Source organism: Peromyscus eremicus, chromosome 2 (assembly GCF_949786415.1).
Source record: "Peromyscus eremicus chromosome 2, PerEre_H2_v1, whole genome shotgun sequence".
Taxonomy (NCBI): Eukaryota; Metazoa; Chordata; class Mammalia; order Rodentia; family Cricetidae; genus Peromyscus; species Peromyscus eremicus.
In genome coordinates, this window is record NC_081417.1 from 3,515,216 (window position 1) to 3,542,416 (window position 27,201).

The window sequence follows — 27,201 nt, forward strand, 5'->3', positions numbered from 1 at the left end:
TTATGTTATGCCAAGGTTAGCTCCTGAGCTTTTGGACTCTTCAAATTTTTCTCTTAAAAAAATTTTTTTTTTGTTTAAGTTCTTAGTTTTTGAGACAGGGTCTCACTAATAATGTAATGAGGTCACTCTCAGACTCCCCTTAGTCTCTTGAGTGCTGGAATTTGGAATTTGGGATTGCAGGAAATATTTTCTTAAAGACAGAGTATTAGGGTTGGTGGTACAACTTAGCATTTTTCTCCTGTGTGCACATCCTGAATTTGATCCCCATCACCATGGGGGTGGGTGAAAGGACAGGGAATAGGGAACAAAAACACTCTTAGGATAAGAAAAATAAATAGGTAGATACTCACAGGGTAAGTTTCCTAGGTCTGGGAGCACAGTGGACTCACAGCTAATCTCATCAGCAATCTAGCACATCTTTTATAATCTAGAAAAGCCATTTAAAGGTAATAAAACATACAGTTAATCATTGCGAATGAGAAAGAAATAATGTTATCGTCATTGATTGATGTCACCACCATAGCTTTAAAAGCACCTAACATTTTAAATGCTCAACATGGGTTTTGTTCTTCATTCCTCTGAAAAGATATGGAAATTTGATGCCTTCACTTTATAGATGAGAAACCACCTTCAAATGTGACTTATCTCATAGTAGCTAAGTGGTTTACTTCTCAAAATTGCCTTTTCTCCACAAAACTATGCTGTCATCCAGTGTCATTGCCTTGAATCTCTTGCTGGCAAGTTGAGTTGTTTTTTTGTTTCTGTTTTTGTCAATGTGATACAGACTAGAGTCAACTGGGAAGAGGAAACCTTAGCTGAGGGATCACCTCCATTAGCTTGTCCTGTAGGTAAATCTATGGGGCATTTTCTTGATTAATGATTTACTAGGGAGGGCCTAGACCACTGGGGTTGGTACCAACCCTGGAATGGTGTTTCTGGGATGTATAAGAAAGCAGCAAGCCAACAGAATCAAACCAGTAAGCAGCATTCCTCCATTGCCTTTGCTTCAGTTTTGGCCTTGAGGTCCTGCCTTGAGTTCCTGTTGGCTTCCATCAGTAATAGAGTGTGATGTGGAAGTGTAAGCTGAAATAAATCCTTCCCCTCATCACTCTTTGTCAGTGTTCTATCACAGCAACAGAGAAGCAAACTAGAATGAATCTAGTGTGCTTAATTTTTCCTAGTCACTAAATGTAAGAGTTTTTTCATTTTTTTTTGTGGAAAAAAAAATAAAAAATTTGACTCAACATTCTAAGTAAAGTTAAATACTCCTCAAGGTCATCTAGATGACTAGAAACAAAATCCTCAGAAGTCACTCACTTTAAAAGGAAATTTTAGATTTAGAAAGGAACTTGAAACAGGCAACTTAACTACCACACATTATCATAACTGGGCATTTTGAATAATAGCCCTTTCATGCTATGTTTGGAATTATTATTAACTCCATTAACTTAAGTATTCAAAAGAACTCATTGCCCAACAGGCTATCATCATTCAGGGAAACCCAGCACACACTGTACAAATGACATTATATAAAAACATTTACTTCAAAATAACTTCAGAAGAGATGTTGACTTGCACTTTATAGTCAGCTCACTTTTTATTTTTTTTCATTTATATGAGAAGTCACTTTATTTATACCAAGGAATTTGAATAATGATAAAAGGTTTCTGTCCTGACAAACATTCTAGTCTTTAAGAAAACTTGGCTATTTTCAGATTTGGAAATGCTCCCAACCAGAATCCGATCTCTCCTTATAGTTTCAACAGTACACACAACCTTGAGTGCTGAAAGGTTATAAATAGCATCCAATGCAATGTTTAGTCTATTGTGTCCCACCCAAAGACAGTTGAAGCTTGAAATTATATGCATTCATTGTTGGATTAGTTTTTTTGTTTTTGTTTTTTCTAAAATCTGCCCAGGCAACTTACAAGCTGGCATTGAGCAATCCCTGGTATTGTGATAAAGTCGATGGAAGTGTTTGCTACATTCGGCTGAAAATGTAACAGGCCCTAGAGAAAGGGAAAGAATGCTTATTATAAACACAGGCGTGTTTCCCAAACAAGTTTCTAGCACTCTATGGACTGAGATGGTGTAACTGTAGATTCCATCCTTCCTGCCCTTTAAAGAACTGGCCTGAGAATTCCTTCCTTTACCCAGACTCTATGGGAGGCACTGAACTTTGATCTAAGTTCATTCCACATTCTCAGTATATCACATCATGGAACCTTCTGGACTAGTAGAGCTCTGGAGGAACTGAAAGGGGGCATTCCAGACAGAAGGGGAATGCAGAGAGCAAACCAAGAGGGAGTGGCTTTCTGGTCCCTTGATTTTTTTTCTACTTAATGGGAAGTAATGTTTCTAGTGATGACATTTGTTTTTAATTGAAGCAATGTGTGTTCCTTAGTGGAAGGAATTACTGTGAAGGGGGTAGGGCCTTGAAACTGCAGCAAAACTTTCCTTCTTCCACTTGGTCCACAGGCAGCTCCCTAACACTTAGTGCTGCCTTTCTCGTTGGCAGGTGTCTCTGTGCGATACTCAGAAACACCATTTGAAAGTTACCAGCTGGGTATAGTTGTATTGGACTGTAATTCCAGAGCTTGGGATGGGAAGGTAGGCCATGAGGTTTCAACAAATGCAGACAACTGAGGAAAGCTGCGAATAGGAAATGTGGCCCTTCCCCGGGAAGAACATACCAATTGGTTGTTCAATGCCAAAAACATTAGCCCCCAAAACATGCACACAGGTAACATTATATGGACTCAATAGGTTATATTTAAGAATGTATATACATACATATATGCATGCAATAGCAATTGATGAAAAAGGGGGTGATTGATTTGAAGGAGAGTGGGTAGAGGTATATGAGAGGGTTTGGAGGGAGGATAGAAAAGGGAGAAATGTTATAATTAAACTGCAATTTTAAAAGTAAACAAACAAACAAACAAAAAAGCATCCAGGCTGGATGTGTGTGTAACATAAGCTCGTCTGTCTCCTGTTTATAAAGCCTCAATCACTGGCTGAAGCACAGTCTAAATTCTTCAGCACGCTCCAGAAGGTTATTTGCCATCTGGTTTGTTCACACACCTTCCTAGCCCACTAGCCAAATGCACCTCCTTTTTAAATTTACCCTTCATCCCCAGTCCATCCACACCATCTGACTGTCCTCTCACACTATAGCCTTGAAGTCTTGCTCAGTAGGTTCCTCATGACCAGACTCTCCTACTTTAAAGTCAAACTTAGAAAGCATGTCCCACTGCAAGCCCTCATAGTCAGATCTCAGTAAATTATCCTTTTTATTTTTCTTTAAAATATCCTTTATGTTCTATTGCTTATCACATTCTAGTGCATATTACAGATCATACAAGTTGATAGTTGACTGAAAACCCAGCTGAACTCAAGCCTCTTCTAGACATTAATCTCCATAGTTTCATTGTCTTATGGATTCATTCTACATAAAACTGTTCATTTGTAACTGAGTCACTGAAATAGTATATGCTTACCTGTGAAATGCTTTATGAATTTGTCTTTCAAGGTCAAGTCTCTTGGGAATATTTCTGAAAAGAAAAAAAAACCTTCATAATTTCCAGGGTAGATTTCCACTATTAAAACATAATTATAGCACTAAATACATAGATCCATGCAGTATGCACAGCAGATCTCAAATCCCTGGGATCTGGCCCTAACCATTCTCCAGGGCTCTAGAGCTCTAGCAGAACTTATTGCTTCTCTACACCTCTCCCATAGAACCCTACAGACCTCTCACCAATGTAGAGCTACTTCTGAATATCTGATTTTCGGGTTTCCCAGAGCTTCCCCAACCGTGTTCTCCAGCCTTAGTGAATGGCATCATTTTTTTAACCCTTGCATAGCTGTGATGATTTAAATGATAGTGGCCCCCATAGGCTCATAGGGTGTGGCATTATTTCAAAGTGTGACCTTATTGGAGAAGGTGTGGTGTTGTTGGAAAAACTGCATCACTAGAGGGTGGGCTTTGAGGTCTCACATGCTCAAGCCAGGCCCAGTGGCTCACTTGCTCTTCCTGCTGCCTGCCAATCCAAGTGTAGACTCCCAGCTACCTCTCCAGCATTATGTCTGCCTGCATGCCACCATGCTTCCTGCCATGACAATAATGGACTAAACCTCTGAACTATATGCCAGCCCCAGTGTAATGTTTTCCTTTATAAGGGTTATAATGGTTATGGTGTATCATCACAGCAATAAAACCCAAACTAAGACAATAGCCCACCTCACCAAGTTATGCTTGACTGCCCCTTTTCTTCTCCACTTCATCTAATCGAGTTAGTTTATGTACTCCATCTCCAAACATTCATCTGGGGTCTTGCATTTCTATCATCTACTAACTCTGGCTGGCCCAGCTATCATACTTCTGTGAGTATGCTTGGAAAACAGCCTTCTAACCTGTCTTGTCCCCTCTATAATGCTTTCTCTAGAACAGCAGCTAGAGCAAGTGAGCTGAGATACTCTTTAGGTTATTTATGAGATAGACCCATTTACAAGCTTTAGCTTAGAGTGAAACACAACTTAAAGGTCAGGCTTCACTTCAGACTTCACTGGTACTCGCTAAAACATGCCACCCAGAAAATGCAGTTTATAATGCATTAGGAGCACACACAATGAATGTAGTAGAGGAGAAAATAAACTTAATAAATACTTTAACCTCAGGGTTTGTTGCCAGTTGTCTATTTACTTTTTCTTAAGAATATGATTTGCACTTACTGTCTTAGTTAGGGTTTCTATTACTGTGAAGAGATGCCATGACCACAGCAACTCTTATGAAGGAAAATATTTAATTGAGGTGGCTTAGAATTCAGAGGTTTAGTCCATTATCATCATGGTGGCATGCAGGCAGACATGGTGCTGGAGAAGTTGAGAATTCTACATCTTTGATCCACAGGCAACAGGAAGTAAACAGAGACACTGAATATGGCTTGATTATATTTGAGACTTCAAAATGTGCTTCCATGGTGACACACTGCCTCCACAACAAGGCCACATTACTCTAACAAAGCCAGAGTTCCTAATAGTGTCACTTCCTTTGAGCTTGTGGGGGCCAATTACATTCAAACTATCACATTCAACTCCTTGGCTCTCATAAGCTTGTAACAATATCATAATACAAAATTCATTTAGTCCAACTTTAAATGTCCCCATAGTCTATCACGTTCTCAACAATGTTTTAAGGTCCAAAGTTCAAAGTCTCTTCTGAGATTCATGCAGTTTCCTAACTGTAATCCCATATAAAATAAAAATAAACAATAGGTCACATTCTTCTAACATGCAGTGGCACAGGATATATAGTATAGTTCCAAAATGTAGAGTGAGGAAAGACTGGACCCAAACAAGACTAAAAACCAACTGGGCAAACTCCAAACTCTGCATCTCCATGTTTGATGTGAAAATACTCTTCAGATGTCCAATTCCTTTCAGCTTTGTTGACTGCAGCATACTTATTTCTCTTGAGCTTGTTCCACTCCTTGTTAGCAGTTTTCTTCAGCAGATATCTCTAGATTCTGGCATCTCTAACTTCTTGGGTTCTCCAAGGCAATCCAGGCTTCAACTTCACAGTTTCATACAATGGCCTCTCTGGCCTCCATTCAGGGACACCCCTGACACATAACTGATCTCAGTGGCTTTCCTTAGTTGAAGAAGCAAATTCCATAGCCCCTTTCTTCTATCCTTAACTCCAGAACCACATGGCCAAAGCTACCAAGTTCTACTGCTTACTGGACCTGGAACATAGCCCCCTTGTTCACTTATATCTTCACCAACTTTCTTCACTGCCTAAGCTTGGCTGTCCTTGAACTTGCTCTGTAGACCAGACTGGCCTCAAAGTCAGAGATCCACCAGCCTCCGCCTTCTGAGTGCTAGGATTAAAGGCATGCACCACCACACCCTATTTTAAGCTTTTCTTCAATTCCTTTTCACAAGTTGGAAAGTTAGTTGGGTGGGATCTTACTCTGAGGTCACCATTTCCTTTATTTCATTTCTTAATCTGTTTACCTCCTTGAACACAGGACTTAGCTCCATTCCACTTCCTGGTGTACATTTTCTACTCAAATTGTACATTTTGTGTTTTTCCTTTCTGAATTTTCTCCTTTTCATTATAAATCTGTATAAGAGTGACCAATAAGAACAACACAACAGAGTCAATACTAGGCTGTTTTGAGATTTCCTCTGCCAACAGAATTAATAAAAAAACTCTTCACTTTAGCTGGGCGGTGGTGGCACATGCCTTTAATCCCAGTACTCAGGAGGCAGAGCCAGGCAGATCTCTGTGAGTTTGAGGCTAGCCTGGTTTACAGAGCAAGATCCAGGATAGGCACCAAAACTACACAGAGAAACCCTGTCTCGAAAAAGAAAAAAAAAAAAAAACCTCTTCACTTTAGCCTCAGGAAGACTCTTCTGACCAAGGACAAAATGTAGCCACTTTCTTTACCAAATATCACAAGAATGATCTCTAGGCAACTTATTTATATCCTCCTCTTCTGAAAGCTCTTGAATCAGGCTCCCACAGTTCATCAAATCACTCTCAGGACCAGGGTCTTTTATCTTGTTACTAGGATGGCCCATTGAGCAGCATTTAAAGTATTCGCAACTGTTTTTCTAATCCATAGACCCATGGTTCATATTCCTTAAAACAAAAGCGTGGTCAGGCATATCACAGCAATGTCCCAAGCCCTGGTTCCAACTTCTGTCTTAGTTAGGATTTCTATTGCTGCAAAGTGAAAAGATACCATGACCATGGTATGGTGATATTTTATTTGTACTGAAATGTAATTTTATTTGTATGTTAATAAATAAATTTGCCTGGGGGTCAGAGCTAATAGCAAGCCATAGCAGAGCCCAGCATTGGTGATGCACGCCTTTAATCCCAGCTCTTGGGAGGCAGAGCTAGGCGGATCTCTGTGTGTTCAAGGATACAGCCAGCATGGAGACACACGCCTTTAATCTCAATACCAACCATAGAGACCTGGAGGTCTGTACAGATGGGCAGTGACGAGGAGGTCTTATGGTTGGGTTTACAACCAATGAGAAGGTAGAACAAAAAGTCTATATAAAGACAAACACACAGGAAGTAGGTCTCTTGGCTGAAGAGGATAGCTGCAACAGTGAAGGGTAAGGCTCTTAGCTCTGACCTCTTGGGCTTTCATCTTTGCATTGGCTCTGTGCTTCTTATTTAATAAGATGGTTACTTCTACACCATGGCAACTCTTATATAAAGAAAAAAATTAATTGAGGTGACTTACAGTCCAGAGGTTTATTCCATTATTATCATGGTGGATCACAGTGGCATGCAGGCAGACATGGTGCTAGAAAAGGAGCTGAGAATTCTACATCTTTGATCCACAGGCAATAGGAAGTGAACTGAGACACTGGGTGTGGCTTGGGCATATATGAGACCTCAAAGCCCACCCCCTACAGTGCCACACTTCCTCCAACAAGGCCATACCTACTCTAACAAAGTCACAGCTCCTAATAGTGCCACTCCCTATCAGCTAATGGGGGGTGGCAATTACATTCAAACTACTACACTTGCTTATTTATTTTGTGTATGCTTGATATAGCATGCATATGGAGGTCAGAGGACAACTTTCAGGTGTTTGGTTCTCTCCTTCCAGCATGTGGGTCCCAGATATTAATCTCAAGTCATCAGGCTTGACAACAAGCACCCTTACTCACTGAACCATCTCACTGGCCCCACCAATTGTACATTTAGACTTATGACTTCTTTATAAACCACACATAACATGAATGCAGCATGGAAGACATATTTGTCACCTATAGATGACAGAGTTCATGGAGATGGAGCAATGTTGATGGACTATGACAGCCCTTTATATCCCAGGAGGTGAGGGGTGGACGAGACCCTTTCTGACAGAATAGCTACTATTGCCAGAAGTGTATAAGTTCAGAGCATGAGTGAGTGAAGAGAGAGGAGGCAAGAGTTTAGGAATCAAAGCTTTGATTCTATGTGACAACAAAAACCTACAGTTTAGAAATAATCAAAAACTAGTTGTTTGGAGCTGGAGAGATGGATGAATTGGTAAGAGCACTTGCTGTGCAAGCATTACGATTGAGTTCAAATCTCCAGTTCCCATGTCAAAAAACTGAGCACTGGTGTTTAAACCTATAACCCCATCACTGGGGCAAGAGATGGGCAAATCATTAGTACTCACTAGCTGACAGACCATCCTAACCAAAAAACCATGCTTCTGATTGAAACCCCATCTCAAGGAAATGAGGCAGAGAATGATGGAGGGAGATATTCAATATCCTCCTCTGGCTTATACATGTATACACATAGATGCACACACCTGCACAACCACATGCATACACAAGACACACTGATACAACAGTGCTATCTACATAGTCTGCAAATTACATATATGATAGCAAATAGATTGCTTCTTATCACACAAAGTTTTGCTTATTTCTACATGTCCCATTGACCAATCAGAGCATTTAGGAGTTTCTTATAAGTATATCAGACTTTGTTTTCCAATAGAACATGGTATGTTTGAAGCAGTTCCTATGTTGTATGCAATGACAATGTCTGCTTAGGAGCTACAGAGGAAGAGTAGAATAGTTGTAGCCACTTTCTCAGATTCTACATATAGATAAAAATAGATGCATTTCCCCTAAGAAATGACACTATCCAGTTAAACGTAAACATCTGTGATTCTTGCATCTTGAGACTCAACCACTGTATACTGAATATTTGGGAGAAAGTGTGTCTGTACCAAGTGTGTGCAGACCTTCCCCTTGTCATTATTCCATAAACAATATATAATAATACCTATTTACATAGTATTTAAATGGTTTTCAATATTGTAAGTAATCTAGAGATAATTCAAATATTCAGGGAGCACATATATGTAATATGTAAACACTTATACAACAGACTTGAGCATGTGTGGCTTGTGGTATTCACAGAGGATTTTTGAACCAGTACCCTATAGATACCTCAGAGAAACTGTGCTGTTTTAGTTTCCCAGAGCTACCATAACAAAATTCCACAAATTGGATGTGATACATTTCCAGGAACTTATTGTCTCATAATTCTGGAGTCTAAATGTCTGAGATCAGGGTGTAAGCTAGGCAAGTCTCAGTGAAGGCTCAGGATAAAGCTCTCTCCAGTCTGTTTTCAGTTTCTGTTGTTATTAGAGCTCCTCGCATTCTGTGGTGTCACTCCAGTCTTGCTGTTGTCTCCATGAGGTACCCTCTGCTGTGGATATTGCTATATGTAAATAAACTCTGATTGGCCAATAGCCAGACAGGAAGTATAGGCAGGACTAACAGAGAAGAGAATTGAGGGAACAGAAAAGGAAGAGAGGGACGGCCTGGAGCTGCCGCCAGGACAAGGAAGATGTAAAGTACCGGTAAGCCATGAGCCACCTGGCAAAGTAAAGTTTAATAGAAATGGGCTAAATATAAGAGTAAGAGCTAGACAATGACAGGCCTGAGCTAATGGCCAAGCAGTTTAAATAATGTAAGAGTCTGTGTGTTTATTTTATAAGTGGGCTCTGGGACTGGAGGGACTTGGTGGCGGGAGCTGGAGAGAAATTCTCCAGCTACAAATGGCGCCCAACGGCTCGAATTTCCACCTTAAACCTGAGAATATTTAATAACCAATTGTAAACAGAGCCAAAACCATGTTCCTGCTTCATGTCTCATACAGGCAGCTAGATGCCGCAAAATGCGGGTTTGAACTACTGGCGGGTTCCTGGCCTGCGCGTCTGACTGGCAGTATGGTGGAAATAAGGCATCTGCCACCAGCACATTACGCTGTATGGTAGATGTAGTCTTTACTACTATATATTAAAAAAAAAAAAAAAACCACTATTTCTGAGAGTTACGGCTCCCAGAGCTGGCGGAAAATGGACCACCACCATGTTGGAAAGCTAAAGTGGGCAGAGCCAACAGCCACAGCACTGTTTCAGTCTTAGAATGCTGCAGTTTAAAACAATAGGTTAACAATAAGACTGATTCAGATGGAATAGTTTACAATCTGTGTAAAATGTACGTAGGCTTCAAAGACAGAAAAAAAAATATATACAGTTATATATTTTATAATAACAAATAGATAGTTTTTAAAATAAAGTCTTTAAAAAACATAAAAGGTAATAAGCCACGTAAAGATGGCTATCACACAGAGAATCTGAATTATGTTGTCTTTGATATTCGTAATTGAAAAAAAAACATTTGATTATAAAAGCTGTTGAGTTATGCCAAAATGTAAATTTTAAAGGTACCTTGACTTCAAAATTTGGATATAAGGATATGTTGCTTTGGAAAAGAGTCTCTGCTTTTGTTTCCACAGAAAGCCAGAGGCTATGGATTTGTTCCAGATTAAGATACATCAGGTTTGACCAGCCAAGACCGCCTGAAAGGTCTCCAATGACACCATGGCCCAGATGATCCAACATCCAAAACGGTTTCAGGCAACTGGCTCAGATGATACACCCTCATGGACTACTCCATAATCCTAAAATTTTCTTTGTGTCCCCATAAGATACAGTGCCCCCCTCCAGCAGGAAGTAGTAAGAAAAGCTACGCCCAAATTCCCAAATATACCAAGCTGGCTTTAGAGATGGAATTGGCTCACTCCCCCTCTAAACCCAGACATATTGCTTAAAAAAAAATGGTTAAGAGATTCTTGTGTCCCAAATCAGAAGAGCCCTCTGGTGTGGGACAGAGAAAAACCAATATTTTTATTTAAAGCAGGTTGATTATAAATACAATCTCTTTCTAAAGAAAAAAAGGGGATAGTTTAGATATGATAGGATGAAAGGGTAGATTAATGAACCTACTTTTAAAGAGTAACAACTTGTTTAAAATGTTTTACATTGCTATAGACATTAGTTTATTGATACAAATTTAAACTTAATTTTGTTATACTGTATATATATTTCTATTTTTGTTTGAGGTATTATGTTTATGTAACTCATTTAAAATTGTAATGGATAATTAAAAAATAGATTAATAGTTAGTCATCTATGATAATCATATTTGTAGCCATGTTAGTTAAGTCTTCTAGGTATACATAGATATATTTCAGATAGATAGGTAGTCTTCAAACACTTCAAAGACCTACAGAATATGGCATTTAAAATGTTTTAAAAATTTAAACTTTCTGGACAGTGAGACATGTCTGCTCCTGACAGCACCGATTTACTTCAGAGAGGAGGATGGGCATCGAAGACACTCCATATGGAGTTTATCTTCACCTTGACAAAAATAGCCATTTGGGCAAGAAACTGTTCTTGCCTGGACTGCTTGATCAACTGGACATGCAGGACCCATAGAAAGGTGACCACTGAACTTTGCTTGACAAAATGGTCCTTCAGGTTCCTGCTTTGCAGAGGAAACTGCCTGACATTCTACAGGACACAGAGAAAAGTGAATAAGAGACTCTAGGCCTGTGGGCTGAAGACAGATGCCCCAACTTTACAAGAGAACTTTGGATGACTGTCCAGGCTCAGCTGTCTCTGTCTACCCTACAAGACTCCCAAAAGTTGCTTGCGTCCTTCTCCCATTTCTCAGGCAGTATTATATCCTTCTAAGGTCTTTGATGTGGTTAAAGACTAGATACTTACAATTTTTTTTAGTTATAATAAAAGATAAGTTAGATATAAAACCTTAAACTCACAAATATAAGATAGATAGGATCTCTTCTTTAATATTGTAACTGTAATTCTTGCTTGATAATTGTTTTGTTATATGTAATTTTACTATGTTAAAGTTAAAACCTTCCTTTTAAAAAAAAAAAGAAGAAAAGGGGAAGTGCTGTGGATATTGCTATATGTAAATAAACTCTGATTGGCCAATAGCCAGACAGGAAGTATAGGCAAGACTAACAGAGAAGAGAATTGAGGGAACAGAAAAGGAAGAGAGGGACGGCCTGGAGCTGCCGCCAGGACAAGGAAGATGTAAAGTACCGGTAAGCCATGAGCCACCTGGCAAAGTAAAGTTTAATAGAAATGGGCTAAATATAAGAGTAAGAGCTAGACAATGACAGGCCTGAGCTAATGGCCAAGCAGTTTAAATAATGTAAGAGTCTGTGTGTTTATTTTATAAGTGGGCTCTGGGGCTGGCGGGACTTGGTGGCGGGAGCTGGAGAGAAATTCTCCAGCTACAACCCTCCTGTGGCTTCATATGGCCCTCATCTTATAAGGATTCCTGTGAAGTTGAACTAACGGTCCTCTCTACCACACTCTGACCTCATTTTAACTAATTGCCTATACAGTTACCCTACTTCCCAATAAAGTCATTTTCCAAAGCCATGGGGGTCAGGATTAGAACATATTTTGGGAGGACATACAATTCAATTCATATGAAAATCTGAGCCCACTAAACAAACTGAAGTTTTATGATGTGAAGTTCTATTACCATTCTTTGTAAAAGAAACTAGCATTGGTCAAGTTGGCTACTGTGTGCTATAAAGATTCACCCACCTGCAAAGATTTACTCAATGAAAGACTCCTTTTAATAGAACATGGTCTATGATCATCATTATTGTTTTACCATTGGACAGTCCCGTACATTTACATAATGTAGAACATGTTCCAAGTCACTTAGAGTATTTTAGAGTATTTCAGTCGCAATACTTAGGTTTGTACTAGTTTTCTAAAAGCCTTTGGAAAAAATATAAATCGAGAAATTCTTTTCCCTTCACAACTACTTTTAAAGAGAGAATTATTAATACTATGAAAAACAAAATGTTGAAGATCTCAATCAATTTTAAGAGAGTTTTTTTCATTTCTGTTACTCCTTGACAAAGTCACATACAAATATAGTGTATTTAGATTATATCCACTCCATTTCCTTTCTCCAACTGATAAAGAATCTCCCCCATCCTCCCAACGTCAAGTGCTATATTTTTATTTTTAAATTTTATTTGTTCATTTTTATGTGTATAGGTATTTTGCCTATATGTATGTCTACATACTGCATCATTCCTTATGCCCAAGGAGGCCAGAAGAGAATGTCAGATGCCCTGTAACTGGAATTACAGAGAGTTGTGAGTTTCCATGTTAGTGCTTGGAATCCAACCCAGGTTGTGTGCAAAAGCAGCCAGTTTTATTAATCACTGAGCCATTTTTCCAGCTCGAAACTGCTATATTTTTAAAATAAACTTTTTATTATTGAGCAGTTTTAGAGGTACATAAAATTTCACATTATTTAGTATTCCCAAGCACTCTACACCAAGTGTGGATACAGTACATTCTTGCAGTTAGTGAACACATATAGATAAGATACTGGATCACGCATTACGGTCCTTATTCTCTGAATTTTCAGGTATGCTTACTTTTCACTCAGGGTCTTATTTCCATCCTAGAGTCTCATGTTACAATCATCATGTCTTCTTGGATTCTTCTAGCTCTGGTTTTTCAGTTTTTCCTTTTGCTGTTGTTACTGTTTTGGACAGGATGACCAGCTGATCTAGAAGTTGTTGTGTAGGCTAGGTTAACCTTCTACTTGTGATCTTTGTACTTCAGGCCCTGAGATCTCAGGTTGTTGATATCACAGTCTGATATTTCCAGGATCTGGATGACTTCAACAATTTCATGTAGTCCTGGTACAGAATGTAGCAGAATGCCCATTTTTATTTGTGTTTTTCTAATAATTAGACTGGAGTTATGAATTTAAGGAAAATCTCACAAGTAAGATACAATTTTAATCTGATCAAGGGTACAGATAGCATAATTATGGTTGTTGATGTTAGCCTTGCTAATCTAGTATAGGTATCATTTGTCAGGTGTGTTTCCATGGTAAAGTTTCTGCTTGCCCTTCTCTAAAAGGACATCACTATATTATGTATACATGTTGGGGAGATAGGTTCTTTTTTCACTTGAGTATACTTTATATGAACAATTTAGAATCCTGAGTGGAACATTTCTCCCTCAGTCAGTCATTTATTTATACCAATGTTGACCAGTAGATGTTTATTTTTACATTGAGTTACAATCTAACACTATTTTCTTTATTCTGTTGCTGAAATGAAATAGATTCAGTTTGGGCCATTCTGGTTTTTGACATTTGACATTGTAGGAGTTATTGTTATTGTTTTATATTTATTATATATTATAATATATATTATATATAGTTATTATATTATTTTATATATACTACTTTCTATTTTATGGCTCTCTTGGAGGCTCTAGGCTCATCCAGCACAACTAACTACCTGCCCTGTGGTTTCCCTATTCCTGGAATCAGGTTTGTTGACAGGGAAACCTGGTTCCTTTAATTGTAAATGGTTCTAAAACTCAAGAACTGGGTGCTTAGGTGCTCCTCACTGCTGGGTATGTTACTTCTGTGCCCTCTCAGGTGATACAAGGGAACATGTAGTGTGAAGGAGTGATCTGATTTTACTGTACTCAATGTTTAAATAACTTCTACAGTTCCATTAGGGTTGTAGATAGGATATACTTTTAAGAGGTATAGAATCTGCAACATTTCACTGATAATATTATGAAGACCACATAAAATAATTTAAAATGGTCTAACCCCAAGTACACAGTCATATTTGTGCAATTTTGAGCCAGCACTCTGTACCCAGCAGTGTCCTCCCTAAGACCCACAGTCAAATTTTGCTTCTTCAATCAAACTAAAATTCTCATCAAAATTGTCTTCTATGCACTGAGATTGATAAACTTGATCATCTTCAAGTCCTTCCAAGTCTTATGTTACAACATATGAGGACAAAATGCTAAATCATAGTGCACATAGACCAGACTACTTAAAAATGCACAATGAAATTTCAATGTAAATTTTCTTGTTTTTAAGTTACAAGACAATTCATGTGTAATTTAAACTTTAGCTATTTAATTAGAAGACTGATTTCATGAAAACAACTTTTTTTAGTAACTAACTTAACATAGTTAGACGCCTCCTGATTAAAAATTATCATCTCCATAGACTCATAAAAGTAATATTTTTATAAAAATGTTAAACACTTCAGACCAAAAAGAATTATAAATAAGTGACAATAGAAAGCTATGCATTAGAAACCACAGAACTAGGCTAGATATGGTGGCACATACCTTTAACGTCAGCACTTTCGAGGCAGAGGCAAGTGAATCTCTGTGAGTTCAAGGCTACCCTAGCCTACATAGTGAGTTTCAGGACAAATAGAACTACATATGAGATCCTGTCTCAAAACAGAGGAGGAGGAGAGAAGAAAGGGAGGGAGGGAGGGAAAGAGAGGGGGGCAAAGAAAGGAAAGGGAAGGAAAAGGAAACCACATAACCCAGTGCTGAGGATGCTTTTATTAGACCTAGTAGGTAGAAGCCTTAGCAATAGACTTAGGCACTGGAAACCAGAAGAGGCTACTGATCCAGTAGGAAATAGATGCCCAGTCTAGGACCACTGTGTGGCTTAATGAAAATGGCCCCCATGGGCTTATATATATGAATGTTTGGTCCTCAGTTGGTGGAACTGTTTGGGAAGGGTTAGAAGATGTGGCTTTGTTGGAGAAGGTGCATCACCAGTGATCTGCTTTGAGGATTCAGAAGACCGCACACACAGCTCCCACCTCTCAGTCTTGTGCTTGTAGATCAGATCGTAAGCTCTCAGCATTAGTCCAGCACCATGCCTGCTGCCATGCTCCCCACCATGATGGTCATGGACTCACCCTCTAAAACTACAAAACCCCATTAAATGCTTTCTTTTATAAGTTGCCTTGGTTGTGGTGATTTTTTGTTACAGCAATTGAAAAGGAACTAAGACAACCACAGTATCTAAGAAGCAAAAGTTTGGGTTTACTGGGGTCAGAAACAAAGAATAGAGAATGAAGGTTACTGTGAGAAAAGGTCAGGTCTAAGGTTCCTGTATTGAAAACACAAAGCACACAGTTATGTGAATGTAGAGAAAGGGAAGAAAGAGGAAAGGAAGCATCCCTTACAGGCAACAGGTAAAACTAGAGAGGTGTACCTGGTTATTCAGAGGAATGCTCTGAGAAGCCTGGATGACTGAAAGCTTATCATGGAAGCAAGTAGGTATAGGCACCGAAATTAAGGGTTCACTTAATGAAAGCAAGGAGGGGTCAAAAGTACCAAAGCTTTCTGGAGGCAAAGTGAGGTAGAGATCAACTGCCCACTGCCCACCAGGAGTGATGTCATGCCCACTCTGTGAAGAATATTTCTACTTCACAGGCAGGCACAGGTTGGGAAGGATAGATTTGTAGGATAATCTCTTTGTATACTCTGAAGATGTGTCTCTGCCAAAGCATCTTCTTATTGGTTTAATAAGGAGCTGAATGGCCAATAGCTAGGCAGGAGAGGATAGGCGGGACTTCCCAGGAGAGAGAGGAACTTGGGAGAAGAATCTGAGAGGTGGAATTTTACCAGTGAGATGCAGAGCAAGTTGGATGTACAGTTTGGAGGAGGGAGGAGAGGTAAGGAGCCACATGACAGAACATAGATTAATATCAATGAATTAAGTTACAAGAGCTAGTTGGGAACAAGCCTAAGCTAAGGCTGAGCTTTCATAATTAATAAGAAGTCTCCATATCATTGTTTGGGAGCTGGTGGTCCAAAGAAAGTCTGGCTACATAGACTCACAAGTGAAAATGGCAAAGAATATCAGATTTTTGTCCTGTGAAAGTTTTAATCATGTTTTTTTTTTCTTTTCTAGATTTCCTTTTAAAAAAAATTAAATTTAGGTGAAAGTAGAGTTAGTTCACATTTGTCTGTAACATACTAAGTACATTTTGTGGCATAAAGATACATCTTTTGGGAGTTTAAACATACACACACACACACACATACACACACATCTCTATTTTTTATGTAAGTGGCCTAGACAATCAGACATAATGGTTATGCCATCTAGAATAAAATAAACTATTTGTAAGATTCATATTTAATCATCTTTATTTATAAATCACTATCCTAATAATTGCAATTACATTAGCTTGGCTGTGGCCCAGAATATAACCACCTATGACTGCAATTAATCACTGAAAATGGGAGAAGAATCAAATTACTTCTGAAGAGAGTCAAATGCTGTCAGATTTCTAGCTGTGATTCTGAAGGTCCCAATTCCAATTCCTTTGGAGATGGAATCCACCCTGAATGAAATACAGATCAGGAGGAAAATTCACACCCAAGGAAGGGCAGGAGGAAACCTCATTGTGAGCAGATTCCACTGCACACTTGAGGTGGTCCACAGAAATTTCTTGGTGAGAAGCCATCTCTAGAAGCTTTGTACATGTTTCTTATGGGAGGGGGAGGGAAAAGAGGATCCCAGTTCATCAAAAGGGTCCTTGGATCTACTGGAAACCATGGACCAGAGATGGGATGAAGAGCTGAGTTGGCAGAACAAGGCCAGGACCAGATACTTTGATTCAGCAGGGAGAGGGCAATAAGGACATGCGACTACCTAGGTCACTCTTGTTATCAGTGCTGCTGGATTCCTCCTCTAAAGACACTGGCCCATGACTTATCCAAAGGAGGCCTAGGAAAGCTTCTGCAAGAATAAGAATAAAATGTGTTGTGTTTTTATAGGGTAGAGCTGGAATGGGATGTGATTGGTCTGGTGGAGGAGTCATTGTCTGGCCTTGTTCCCACAGAGGTAATGGAGGTGCAATGTCAGCAGGTGCTGTCCGAGGATGAGCCAGCCCATCACAGGTGGGATCTCCTTGGTTGCTAATCAGGTGGTGCAGAGCATCTGCTGTTCCTCCACCTCTTCCTCCTTCCTGCAGCAAAGCTAGAGAGAAAAGTTCTTGCTGCTGAAAGTCTGCTCCACAAGGCAGGACTGCATTCAGGGTGAGCAGCCAAGGGCAAAAATCACTCTGACATATGCCATATTTAGAGCATCAAGGGTGTGAAGATCTTTGCCTAAACATTCAAATCTAAAGACCATTTCGGTCAAGTTTTGAATGGTGTGAGAATTTTCTCTTCTTAGAACAATGAAGTTTTTAGCACCCAAGCTGCTAATGGTGATGTATCTTTTTCCCTCTTTGATGTCACCTGCCCTTGAACAGAAGAAATGGTTCTCTCCAATTCCTCAGGATCGTGGCTTTCACCTTCTGTGGCTCTCCAGCTCTTCAGCTGCTTGGTGCTCTGTTTTACATTGTAAATTTTCTCTTCTGATCTGGTACTTTCCTCTCTTAATTTGCTGTGGGATTTTGTTTTGTGTCCGGAAAGACTTCAGCTTTACTTTATTTCCAGCTAAGCCTCTGACCCTCACTGTCTGTGCATTTCTGCTGAGAAGATGCCTCTTCAGTCTGAAAGGTTTTACTGTTTTCCATAAGGTAACACTTCGCTCTAGCTCCTTCAGATACCTGCATGAAACTTGCCTTCTTCCTCCTGGGGATTTTAAAGAAGCATCTAACTCTGTTTCATGACTCTGTTCCTTCTGAGTTCCTTTTGGCATTGAACTGAGCACTCTACATTCGATTCCAGTTTGCTGTCATCAGCCACACCTTCTTCAAATGTGGCAACCCAATTCTTATCATTGGCCAGCTAACACAGAATGACTGGAGGTTGCTTTCTTTATTGTGACAGCTTTTTTGCACATTATTTGGACTCTTAGTGTGTTTTCTATCTATTCAGACCACCTGTTCTTCCCATATTTCAGCTTTTTGTAGAAGCCTTTTCTGGCTTTCCTGAAGTTGGTAACTCTCATTCATGGTCACATTCACTGATTCTTTAGGTCATTCTTCATTTATTTAAACTACCCTGAGCATCATTTTGGGTCCAGCTATTTGTAATCTAGGAGCTTCAGCCTATCTACTAGTGACAGCATCCTTTTTAAAATACAGGCCATCAATCCATTCTGTGCAGAATGTTCAGACATTTTTTTTTCTAGAAATTGAATTTCATCATATTTCAGTGTGGACTTCTCTCTCCAGCTTCTCTCCATTTGCCTCCAACTTCCTACTTCTGTTGACTCCTTCCTGGGTGCCTCTCAGCCTTCTTGTTCTTTTCAAGCAATCCTACCTTTCTCAAGTAGTTCATATTTTTCTTCACATTTTCTTCAATGACTCCTAAAGGCTCTAGAACAAGTGTTTTCCTTCCGCATGAAGCAGCCTATTATGGAAAGCCTCTCCATACAACCAAGAGAGCAGTAAACAATAGTGACACACAGCATCAATTCCTGTGAGAAATGTTAGGGACTGTGGTCTTGTCTTCACACAGTAGTGCCGCACCCTGTACACTTCTCCTAGGATCAGCACCAGTAGGGTTCTGGGGGAGCCTTGGGCTCCTGTGTGGGGCCAAGCAGCTGCATAGGTTTCCTGGGCTTCCAGTGCCCGCCAGGACACAATAGAGAGCACAGAACACATAACATTACCATCAGAACACTGGGTGATGCTGGGGTAGGGGCTCTCTGTCTGTGAAAAATAAGATTAGGGACACCCATCACTGTGCCTGTCTGTAAGTGGGTTCTGGGGATTTAAAGGAGTGCCTCCTAATGCCTGCACCCACTGAACAATACCTCCAGTGACTACTGCTGTAATATTCCATCTAATACTTTCTTTTTAAATTTTCATTTATTTATTTTATGTGTATGGGTATTATCCCTGCATGTATATCTGTATACCATGTGCACACGGTGCCATCAGATACCAGAAGAGGGCACTGGATCACCTGGAACTAAAATTCCAGACAGCATGAATCACTATGTGGGTGCTGAGAATCGATCCTGTGTCCTAAGATCAGCCTGTGCTTTTAACCATTGAGCTACCTCTCCAGTCCCCTGTAATACTTTTAAATCTTGATTGGCCATAGGTATCTGAACACTTTAAAAGTGACACTAAGCATAAGGCCAGGTCTACTGTACTTCACATCCACAGTGGTTCATGTTGCCACAGAGACAGGAGGGAAACATCACTTGCCTATCTTGTCTCCTAACAGCAACCTTAGAAATCTGCACCTAAACATTGAGAGTTTACTTACAACCATAAAAATAAAAAGCAAAGAGGAAAAAGTATAATTAAAATGGAATTTTAGGGATAGCAAGATGGCTCAGTAGGTAAAGGTACTTGCTGATGACCAAGTTCAATCCCTAGCACCTACATGGTAGAACTGACTCATACAAGTTGTCTTTTGGCCGGGCAGTGGTGGCGCACGCCTTTAATCCCAGCACTTGGGAGGCAGAGCCAGGTGGATCTCTGTGAGTTTGAGGCCAGCCTGGGCTACCAAGTGAGTTCCAGGAAAGGCACAAAGCTATACAGAGAAACCCTGTCTCAAAAAACCAAAAAAAAAAAAAAAACAAACAAGTTGTCTTTTGACCTCCACGTGTATACCCCAGCAAATGCATACACATACACATATGCACACACATAAATAAATAAATAAATAAATAAATAATGAATGAAATAAAAATTTTTAAAGAAATTTGAAATTTTGTAGCTTCCTTAGGTGATCTCTGATTAAAAAGTCATGTTCTAGGAGAAGGAAGCAACACTGGGTGATTCTATTGACTAACTGCATGGACTTTCTCTACTTTCCAGTGAGATAAATGGATCCTTTAAGCAGATAACTGTTACTGCCAGAAGTACTATGAATGGGGAGAAATCCATCCATGTAAGTGAGCTCTGGCCACTCATAATGAGTGTTTATGATTGTAGCATCTGGCTACTGAGCCCAACAGACAGCAGATATCTGGTTAAAGCACCTGCCAAATACAAAAGTGGAACAAAGTCATATGTGTCCTTTCCACCTTGACCTCTTCCCACACTCACAGTTTTCAGTCAAACAAATAACTCTAAGCAATTCTACAAACATTAACATGTGTTAAAACCAAAGGGGATGGACATACTTGTTTGACTACAGTAATCATTCCCTCTGTAGATGTATAATAAGTATCAGGCTATGAACCTTAATTATGTTTAATAAAAATGTTTTAAGAAAGAACCCACAAAGCCAGGCATGATGGCATGTGTCAATAATCCTGGTACTCAGGAGGCTGAGGCAGGATGATTGGAGTTTAAGGTTTCCCTGGACTATAACAAGACTCTGTCTGAAAAAAAAAAACAGACAAATTATACATTCTGTCTTGGTAATATGCAAAGCAGCAAAAAATGTTTTCATTATTTCATTTGGAAGAAATTGTTAGGCACCAGGTATTAAAGTAAGACTGCCTAATTGGGCAGAGGGAATCCTCACAGATTTACAACAAAGGTAATTTGGATTGTACAAATAGAATTCCATTATTATACAAGTGCCAGCAGTATCCAAATATATCTAGGTTTTTTGAGATTTTTTTATAAATATAACTATGGTACATGTTTAGCTATTTTTGAAAACAGAGAGATATCATAAAGGAAGAGAGATTGTGATACTAGGAAATATGTACTGTCTCTTCAGACATGCTTCCTGATGTACAATCCTAGGAATCTCTAAGATGACCCTGTCTTTTACATGCTAATGATTTGATCAAGGACTAGAAGCCTTTAGAGTGCTCCAGGATGGGAAGTGGTCACCAGAAACAAGAAGGCAACATAGAGGGCTGGTCCCAGGGAAGTAGGGAGAGCTGAAAGTTCAGTTGAACACCAACATTCAGTAATTCAATCATTCCTACCCATGTAATGAAATCATCACCAAATCTATGAGATGGTGGGATTTTAGAGTTTCCAGATAGCTGGGCACATGGAGAACAGTGAAGGGTAACTTCCACTCAGAGGGCATGGAGGTCAGTGGCTTCCCCAGCCTTCATCTCTTTAACCCTTTTCATGACAAACAAAGGTGGGTATAGTGTTTTCCTGAACTCTGTTAATTGCTCTTGTAAATTAAACCATTTAGAGCCCAGTTTGTAGCTGACTGTCAGGAAAATCAGACTGGAGTTAGCAGTTATGCAGAGCACTTGAAGTGGAGCTGGGAAGTCATGGTTAATCACATCTTAGCTAGGTGCATGCCTGAACCTTAGAATTGAATTAGGCTGCAGACACTGTGCTATCCTGTCTTCCACCCCACTCCCCCACAGAATGTCACATCACACACAAACACACACACACACACACACACACACACACACACACACACACACACACACTGGCCAAACTCCAAATCAGTTTCCCAAAATAGTTAATCCCTGACTTTGTACTATGGCTCCTTTCTCTTAGACCAGTTGTTTCTTGTATGGCAACTTCTGCCAACTCAGGCCATAAATGCCTAACAAGTGACCCATTTGGAGTTAAATAAATAAATTATTTTGTAAAACTTTGGGTCACATTTTCAAGATGTCTTGATTTTGTATTTTCCTATATTACAATCCTAATTAGGCCCAAATTAATTTAATTTTCTGTTTGTGAGTAGGTTGACTTGACTCACATTCAACAGTCAGAATGTCAGATTCTGAGACTTGAGACTAGGTGTGAAAAGGAATCACTCTTGAAGTTGGATCCTCCACATAGAGAGCATCAGGATTGAGTTGGATTCGAAGACACCAGCTGGTGTCCATTGCAGAGTAGACTGCTTGTGGGGAGAAAACTCTATGCCTTTTAATGTCACAGAAGTCTTCCCTTTTGGTTGCTAGGGCAAAAGAGTGTGAAAAGGTAGTTGTTTTTACCTCAGAATCCAAAATGTGCAAACAGAATTCCATCAGGCAAAGGTAAGAGAAGCACATTTGAGGACCCTGAACAGCTGAGGTGGAATAGGGACAGCATCTGTACGGAGTCAGCACTGAGCCTGAGACTGCCACAACCATGGAAAGAGAAAGAAAATCAGTTAGAAAGGATAGGAATGTCCTGGAGAGAGAGCAGAATCCATCTTCACTCTTCTTAAATGTTTAAATGAAATGTACATCAATCTTCCTAGAGCCTTCTTTCCCTCTCTGTTGCCTGCAGGAGATCTGTCTGATTCCCAGTCCCTCATTGCCTTTGAGAGGACTTAAGACTTCTTGGAAAAGTCAAGAAAAGCCAGTGCAGATTTATGACTGGAGAGGGACCACATCCCACACTACTTAATACAGACTGTCATTTGCAATTGTTTAGAATAACTTCCCCAATGGGATCTTCAGTTTCTCTGGAGGTTCCACCGTCAGCCTGGTCTTACATTTAAACAACCCCTATGAGACACCAGCCTTAGAAATTCTATAGAAATAATGGAAGTGTGTATAAGTCACAAAGCAGGGGGCATAATAAAGTCAAAACTTCCCCTTTTTACTTCTGTTTCCCCATATTTTATGCCAGTTTCCTTCTGATCTCAAAATCTTCCAAATCTATTGCCTATTTTCAGCTTTCTGATCTTGTCTACATGTCCATGCATGAGTGCCTAGAACCCCCTTTTCCTGGCAAAGTTTGGGGTAGGGTTCCATTGCGTTCCCTTTTACTACTGTGATGATGGACAAAAGAGCTGGTTTCGGAGGGCAGGAAGAGAGGCTATGAAAATGGGATACTGAAAGGGCTGGGAGACAATCTGGAAAGTCACTGCGACACAATGGCTTGGACACGAGTGGTGGGAAAGACAGCAAAATGAAACAGCAGGGTCTAGGCATTTGAGGCACCAGTTATTAGCCGAACTGAGCTGAAGAATGACAACCAAAAGAAGTCACAATCAAAAGTCTATCAAATTGATCTCAAACATTGTTGAATGGCTAATTCAATTGACAAGTACATTCACGAATGGCAGACATACTATAAGGATGAAGATAATGCCACAGGTGGTTAATCACCAGTGTTCCCAGGAGCCTAATACCCCTCCCCCTTACTCAAACAATTCTAGGGAGGGAATCCTGGCTGGCAACTCTTGTTCCAGGCTTTGGATTTACTGTCCCTTCTGCCTAGGAATGGCTCTCCCACTTCCAGCCTTGCCTAACTTGGGGAAGCTGGCCAACTTACTGAAAAGGAATGATATATAACTCAATGTCATGATACTGTGTAATACAATAGTTGGCCTTCCTGGCATAAATCATAAACCCCTTGGAATCTCAGAAATGATAGTGTGTTAAGAAGTTAACTGAGGGTTGGCAGTTTCTGAATAGCTTTAGAATGGATCTGGCGGATTAGTTGATCACCACTGCCAGTGATTCAATCTTATCTATGTAATGAATCTTCCACAAAAACTCAAAAGCACTGAATTCAGAGTTTCTGGATAGCTGAACACACAGATTCAAGGAGTTGGGGCTGAGGTGGGGTGGGGTGTTTACTCATACATGCCCCTTTCCCTCTACTTCATCTTATGCATCTCTTCATCAGTATCTTTTATAATACCATTTATGAGCTACTCCAGCAAATTAGTTCAAATCTGAGGAGAGAGTATGGGAAATGTGATTCTTAGCTAGAGACTCAGAACCACAGGCATGAACACCTGGGATCTGCATTTGGCACTGGAGTAGTTCTCAACTTATGGGTTCTGAGGCTCATCTTCAGGAGATAGTAAGTGCCAGAACTCCAGAACTAAGGCAAATTAGAACCCCAGCTGGTATTTAAAGCAGAACTGCTACTGCCGTGTGCAGGGAAATCTCCCACAGTGCAGTGTCAGGGATGAGCTGTGTGGTCCAGGCACAGGAGGAGAAACTGGGTCTGAGATAGTTTTTTCTACTTTCATGGACAGCAAGGATTCCTAGACTTAAGCCTGAGAACACAGGGGTGGGGTGTGGGGGAAGAGGAGGAAAAGTGAAATGTGGAGCACAAGAGACTTCTGCTACCCTCACATGAGAGTCCAGTCGGCGTTCCAAGGCATTCTCAAACAACCCCTGGGCTTGGTCCTCTCTTTTCAGAATCACAGTGGGAAATTCCAGGCTCATCCACAGGGATGACAGTCCTTGGCCTCTAGGACCTAGGAGATGTTTCCTTCTGCATGAATTATGATCCCTGCTGCTCCTGTGAGAACATCCAGATGGGAACTTGTCCTCTCTGTATTTATGTCCTTGTTTTTCCCTGATCCGTGTCAAGAGTTCCATTCACAGATAGCCTCAGATGTAACCAGCCACCCTCTCTCCCCATGTAAACAAAATACAGTAATCAAAATATTAGGTCACATCAAACAGCTATAGAAAGCAATGGATTTTGAGGATGAGCCACGGCTCTTCTTTTTTCCCCCAACTACATTGTTTTAAGTCTTCTCTGTCATTTGGGAGAGTGAGTACTTCAGGTTAAACATAGGACCTTACTACATTGTCTTAAGTCTTCTCTGTCATTTGGGAGAGTGAGTACTTCGGGTTAAACATAGGACCTTACTACATTGTTTTAAGTCTTCTCTGTCATTTGGGAGAGGGAGTACTTTGGGTTACACATAGGGCCTCACATTTGCTAAGAAAATGTTCTACCACTAAGCTACATCTCCCAATTCCCTGCACTGTCTTTAACTAGAGAAAACATGTTAAACTAAAATAAAACAGGTGAAGTTCATGTGTTAACCATAAATGATTTTGCAATTTGAGATTTTCTCACATTCTTTTGTATTCCAAAGTGACACTGGATCCTGACATAAATATTTTTGTTAGCAATAATTTTTAAGTCAAAGTGTATAACCAATGCCATCGCATCATGGTACACTCCCTCCTGTGGTGACCACCCCTACACCCTCTTCTGGAAGGCTCTCAGATGAGTGGGCTTGGGCTAGAGCCACACATTCACCTCCAATGTCTTCCCATCACTTCTGTCTGCTGCTCTCCTCACCTGGCTCACTCAGTTTGTTCATGTGCACTGCTCTCCCTGAAATGTGCAGTGAAGGGCAGACACACCCAGCTTCCTGCAGGTCTGCATAGACTCAGCTCTCTGCATGATGGGTAGTTCTTAGTAGAAGCTGTGGAGTGACTAAGTATCCCCTTATGTCAAAACTGTTAAGAGAGGTATGATTCATCTGTTACCTCAGCACTTGGAAGACCGAGGCAGGAAGATTTCTGCAAACTCTAGGCCAGAGTAAGTTCCAAGCAGCCTGGGCTGTACAGTGAGACTATTGAGAGAGAGAGAGAGAGAGAGAGAGAGAGAAAGAGAGAGAGAACGAGAACCAGAAAAGAAACTAAGAACCCCCCCCCCCCATGTTTTCTTAAAATGAAGCCTACACTACTTAGGGTGGTATGTGCCTGTGACTCTAAGGCTGAGCCAGGAGAATGAAGAGTTCAAGGCTACAAAGTGAGACCCTGCTTCAGACAAAAGGGGAAAAAATGAAATGGAGGGAAGGGAGACACAGGGAAGGAAGGAAAGAAGGTGGACAGGAGGGAGGGAGTCAAAGAAGGAAGGAAGGAAAGTAGGGAGGCAGGGAGGGAGGGAAGGAGAGAAGGCGGGAGACAGGGAGGGAAGTGGGGAGAAGAGGTCTTGGCTGTACTGGGGAACTCCAGGGCATTCCTATGCTTTGTCCTCTCAGCAAGTTCAGTGCAGGCCAGGGAGACAGGCCTCTACCTTGCTCTGTGTCTACAGACTTAAGCAGAAACACCCCAGTGGCTCCTCTCTTCCTCACCACCTTGTTTCTTTCCAGCACCTTGCACACTCTCCCCAGCAGTCCCCTACACTTCCTGTTCCCAGGCTTTCTCCCTTTCCTTCTCATCACACTTCTCTGTGTGTAGGCGTCTCATGGTCCTCTGTCCTGACTTTTCCTACCTTCTTCCTATGCATCTTAATAGCAGGAATGTCCAGAGCTGGCATGGACACTTCTAACTGGCCCAGGAAGAGTGTAAGCCAGCATCAGCCAAGTTAGCTTACTGAATTCGCATGCCAGTCACCCATTCCCGGGGGCCAGCTTGAAAAGGGGGAGAAGGGGACATTCTAGAATGTTCAAATGACTAAGGACGGCCATGTTAGTTAAACTCCAAAAGACTCAGAGCTGAGGTGTTGACAAATGCGTAGGTTGTCCGTCATCCTGACAGGTGATGCTGCAGCCCAGGTCTAGCAAGGAGCATATAAAGCTGATTTCTTTGCCAGCCAGGTTTTGTTATTGACATCTCAACCAAGGCAAATCTAGTAAGCTGGTTACTTCATTCCCAGGGAACATTCCCGAGAATCTACAGGTGTCCACCCTCTGTTGTGCTTAATTCAGCCTTCCCAACACCAGCTCGCCCAGCTGTGAGAGTGGAAAGGGCAGGTCGAGAGGGTGGGCTGGGCTTACCTGCGCTCCGGGAGGCTCTGGTAGCCTGGTGAGTCCCAGTCACCGGGAGGAAAAGCTGTGGCTTGAGCTCTGCTAGACGCATGGCTCTGCGTCCCCGGGGCCGTCCCTGGGTCCCGGGTGGGGACAAAGCCAGCGCCAGCAGCAGCAGTGCGGGCAGCCGGGCGCTGGGCTTAGCGGGCCGCAT

The 27,201-nt window shown here is 40.8% G+C and overlaps 1 protein-coding gene across 1 annotated transcript; it reads right to left on the reverse strand.

The window, feature by feature from the left end:
• Nucleotides 1–362: 362 nt before the first annotated feature.
• Alkal1 (ALK and LTK ligand 1) lies at nucleotides 363–27,201 on the reverse strand. Its single transcript, XM_059255625.1, has 4 exons — nucleotides 27,018–27,201; nucleotides 3,501–3,554; nucleotides 1,929–2,009; nucleotides 363–427 (listed from the first exon to the last, which is right to left on the reverse strand). The coding sequence occupies exons 1-4, from the start codon at nucleotides 27,199–27,201 to the stop codon at nucleotides 363–365; spliced, it is 384 nt and encodes a 127-aa protein (XP_059111608.1).

Excerpts from the sequence above, each read along its gene's own strand:
- Alkal1 (XM_059255625.1), bottom strand. The coding sequence starts at position 27,201 with ATGCGGCCCGCTAAGCCCAGCGCCCGGCTGCCCGCACTGCTGCTGCTG. Across the intron at positions 3,555-27,017 it reads CAGAGCCTCCCGGAGCGCAG|AAATATTCCCAAGAGACTTG; the intron begins GTAAGCCCAGCC and ends TTTTCTTTTCAG. Across the intron at positions 2,010-3,500 it reads ATTCATAAAGCATTTCACAG|GGCCTGTTACATTTTCAGCC; the intron begins GTAAGCATATAC and ends CCCTTTCTCTAG.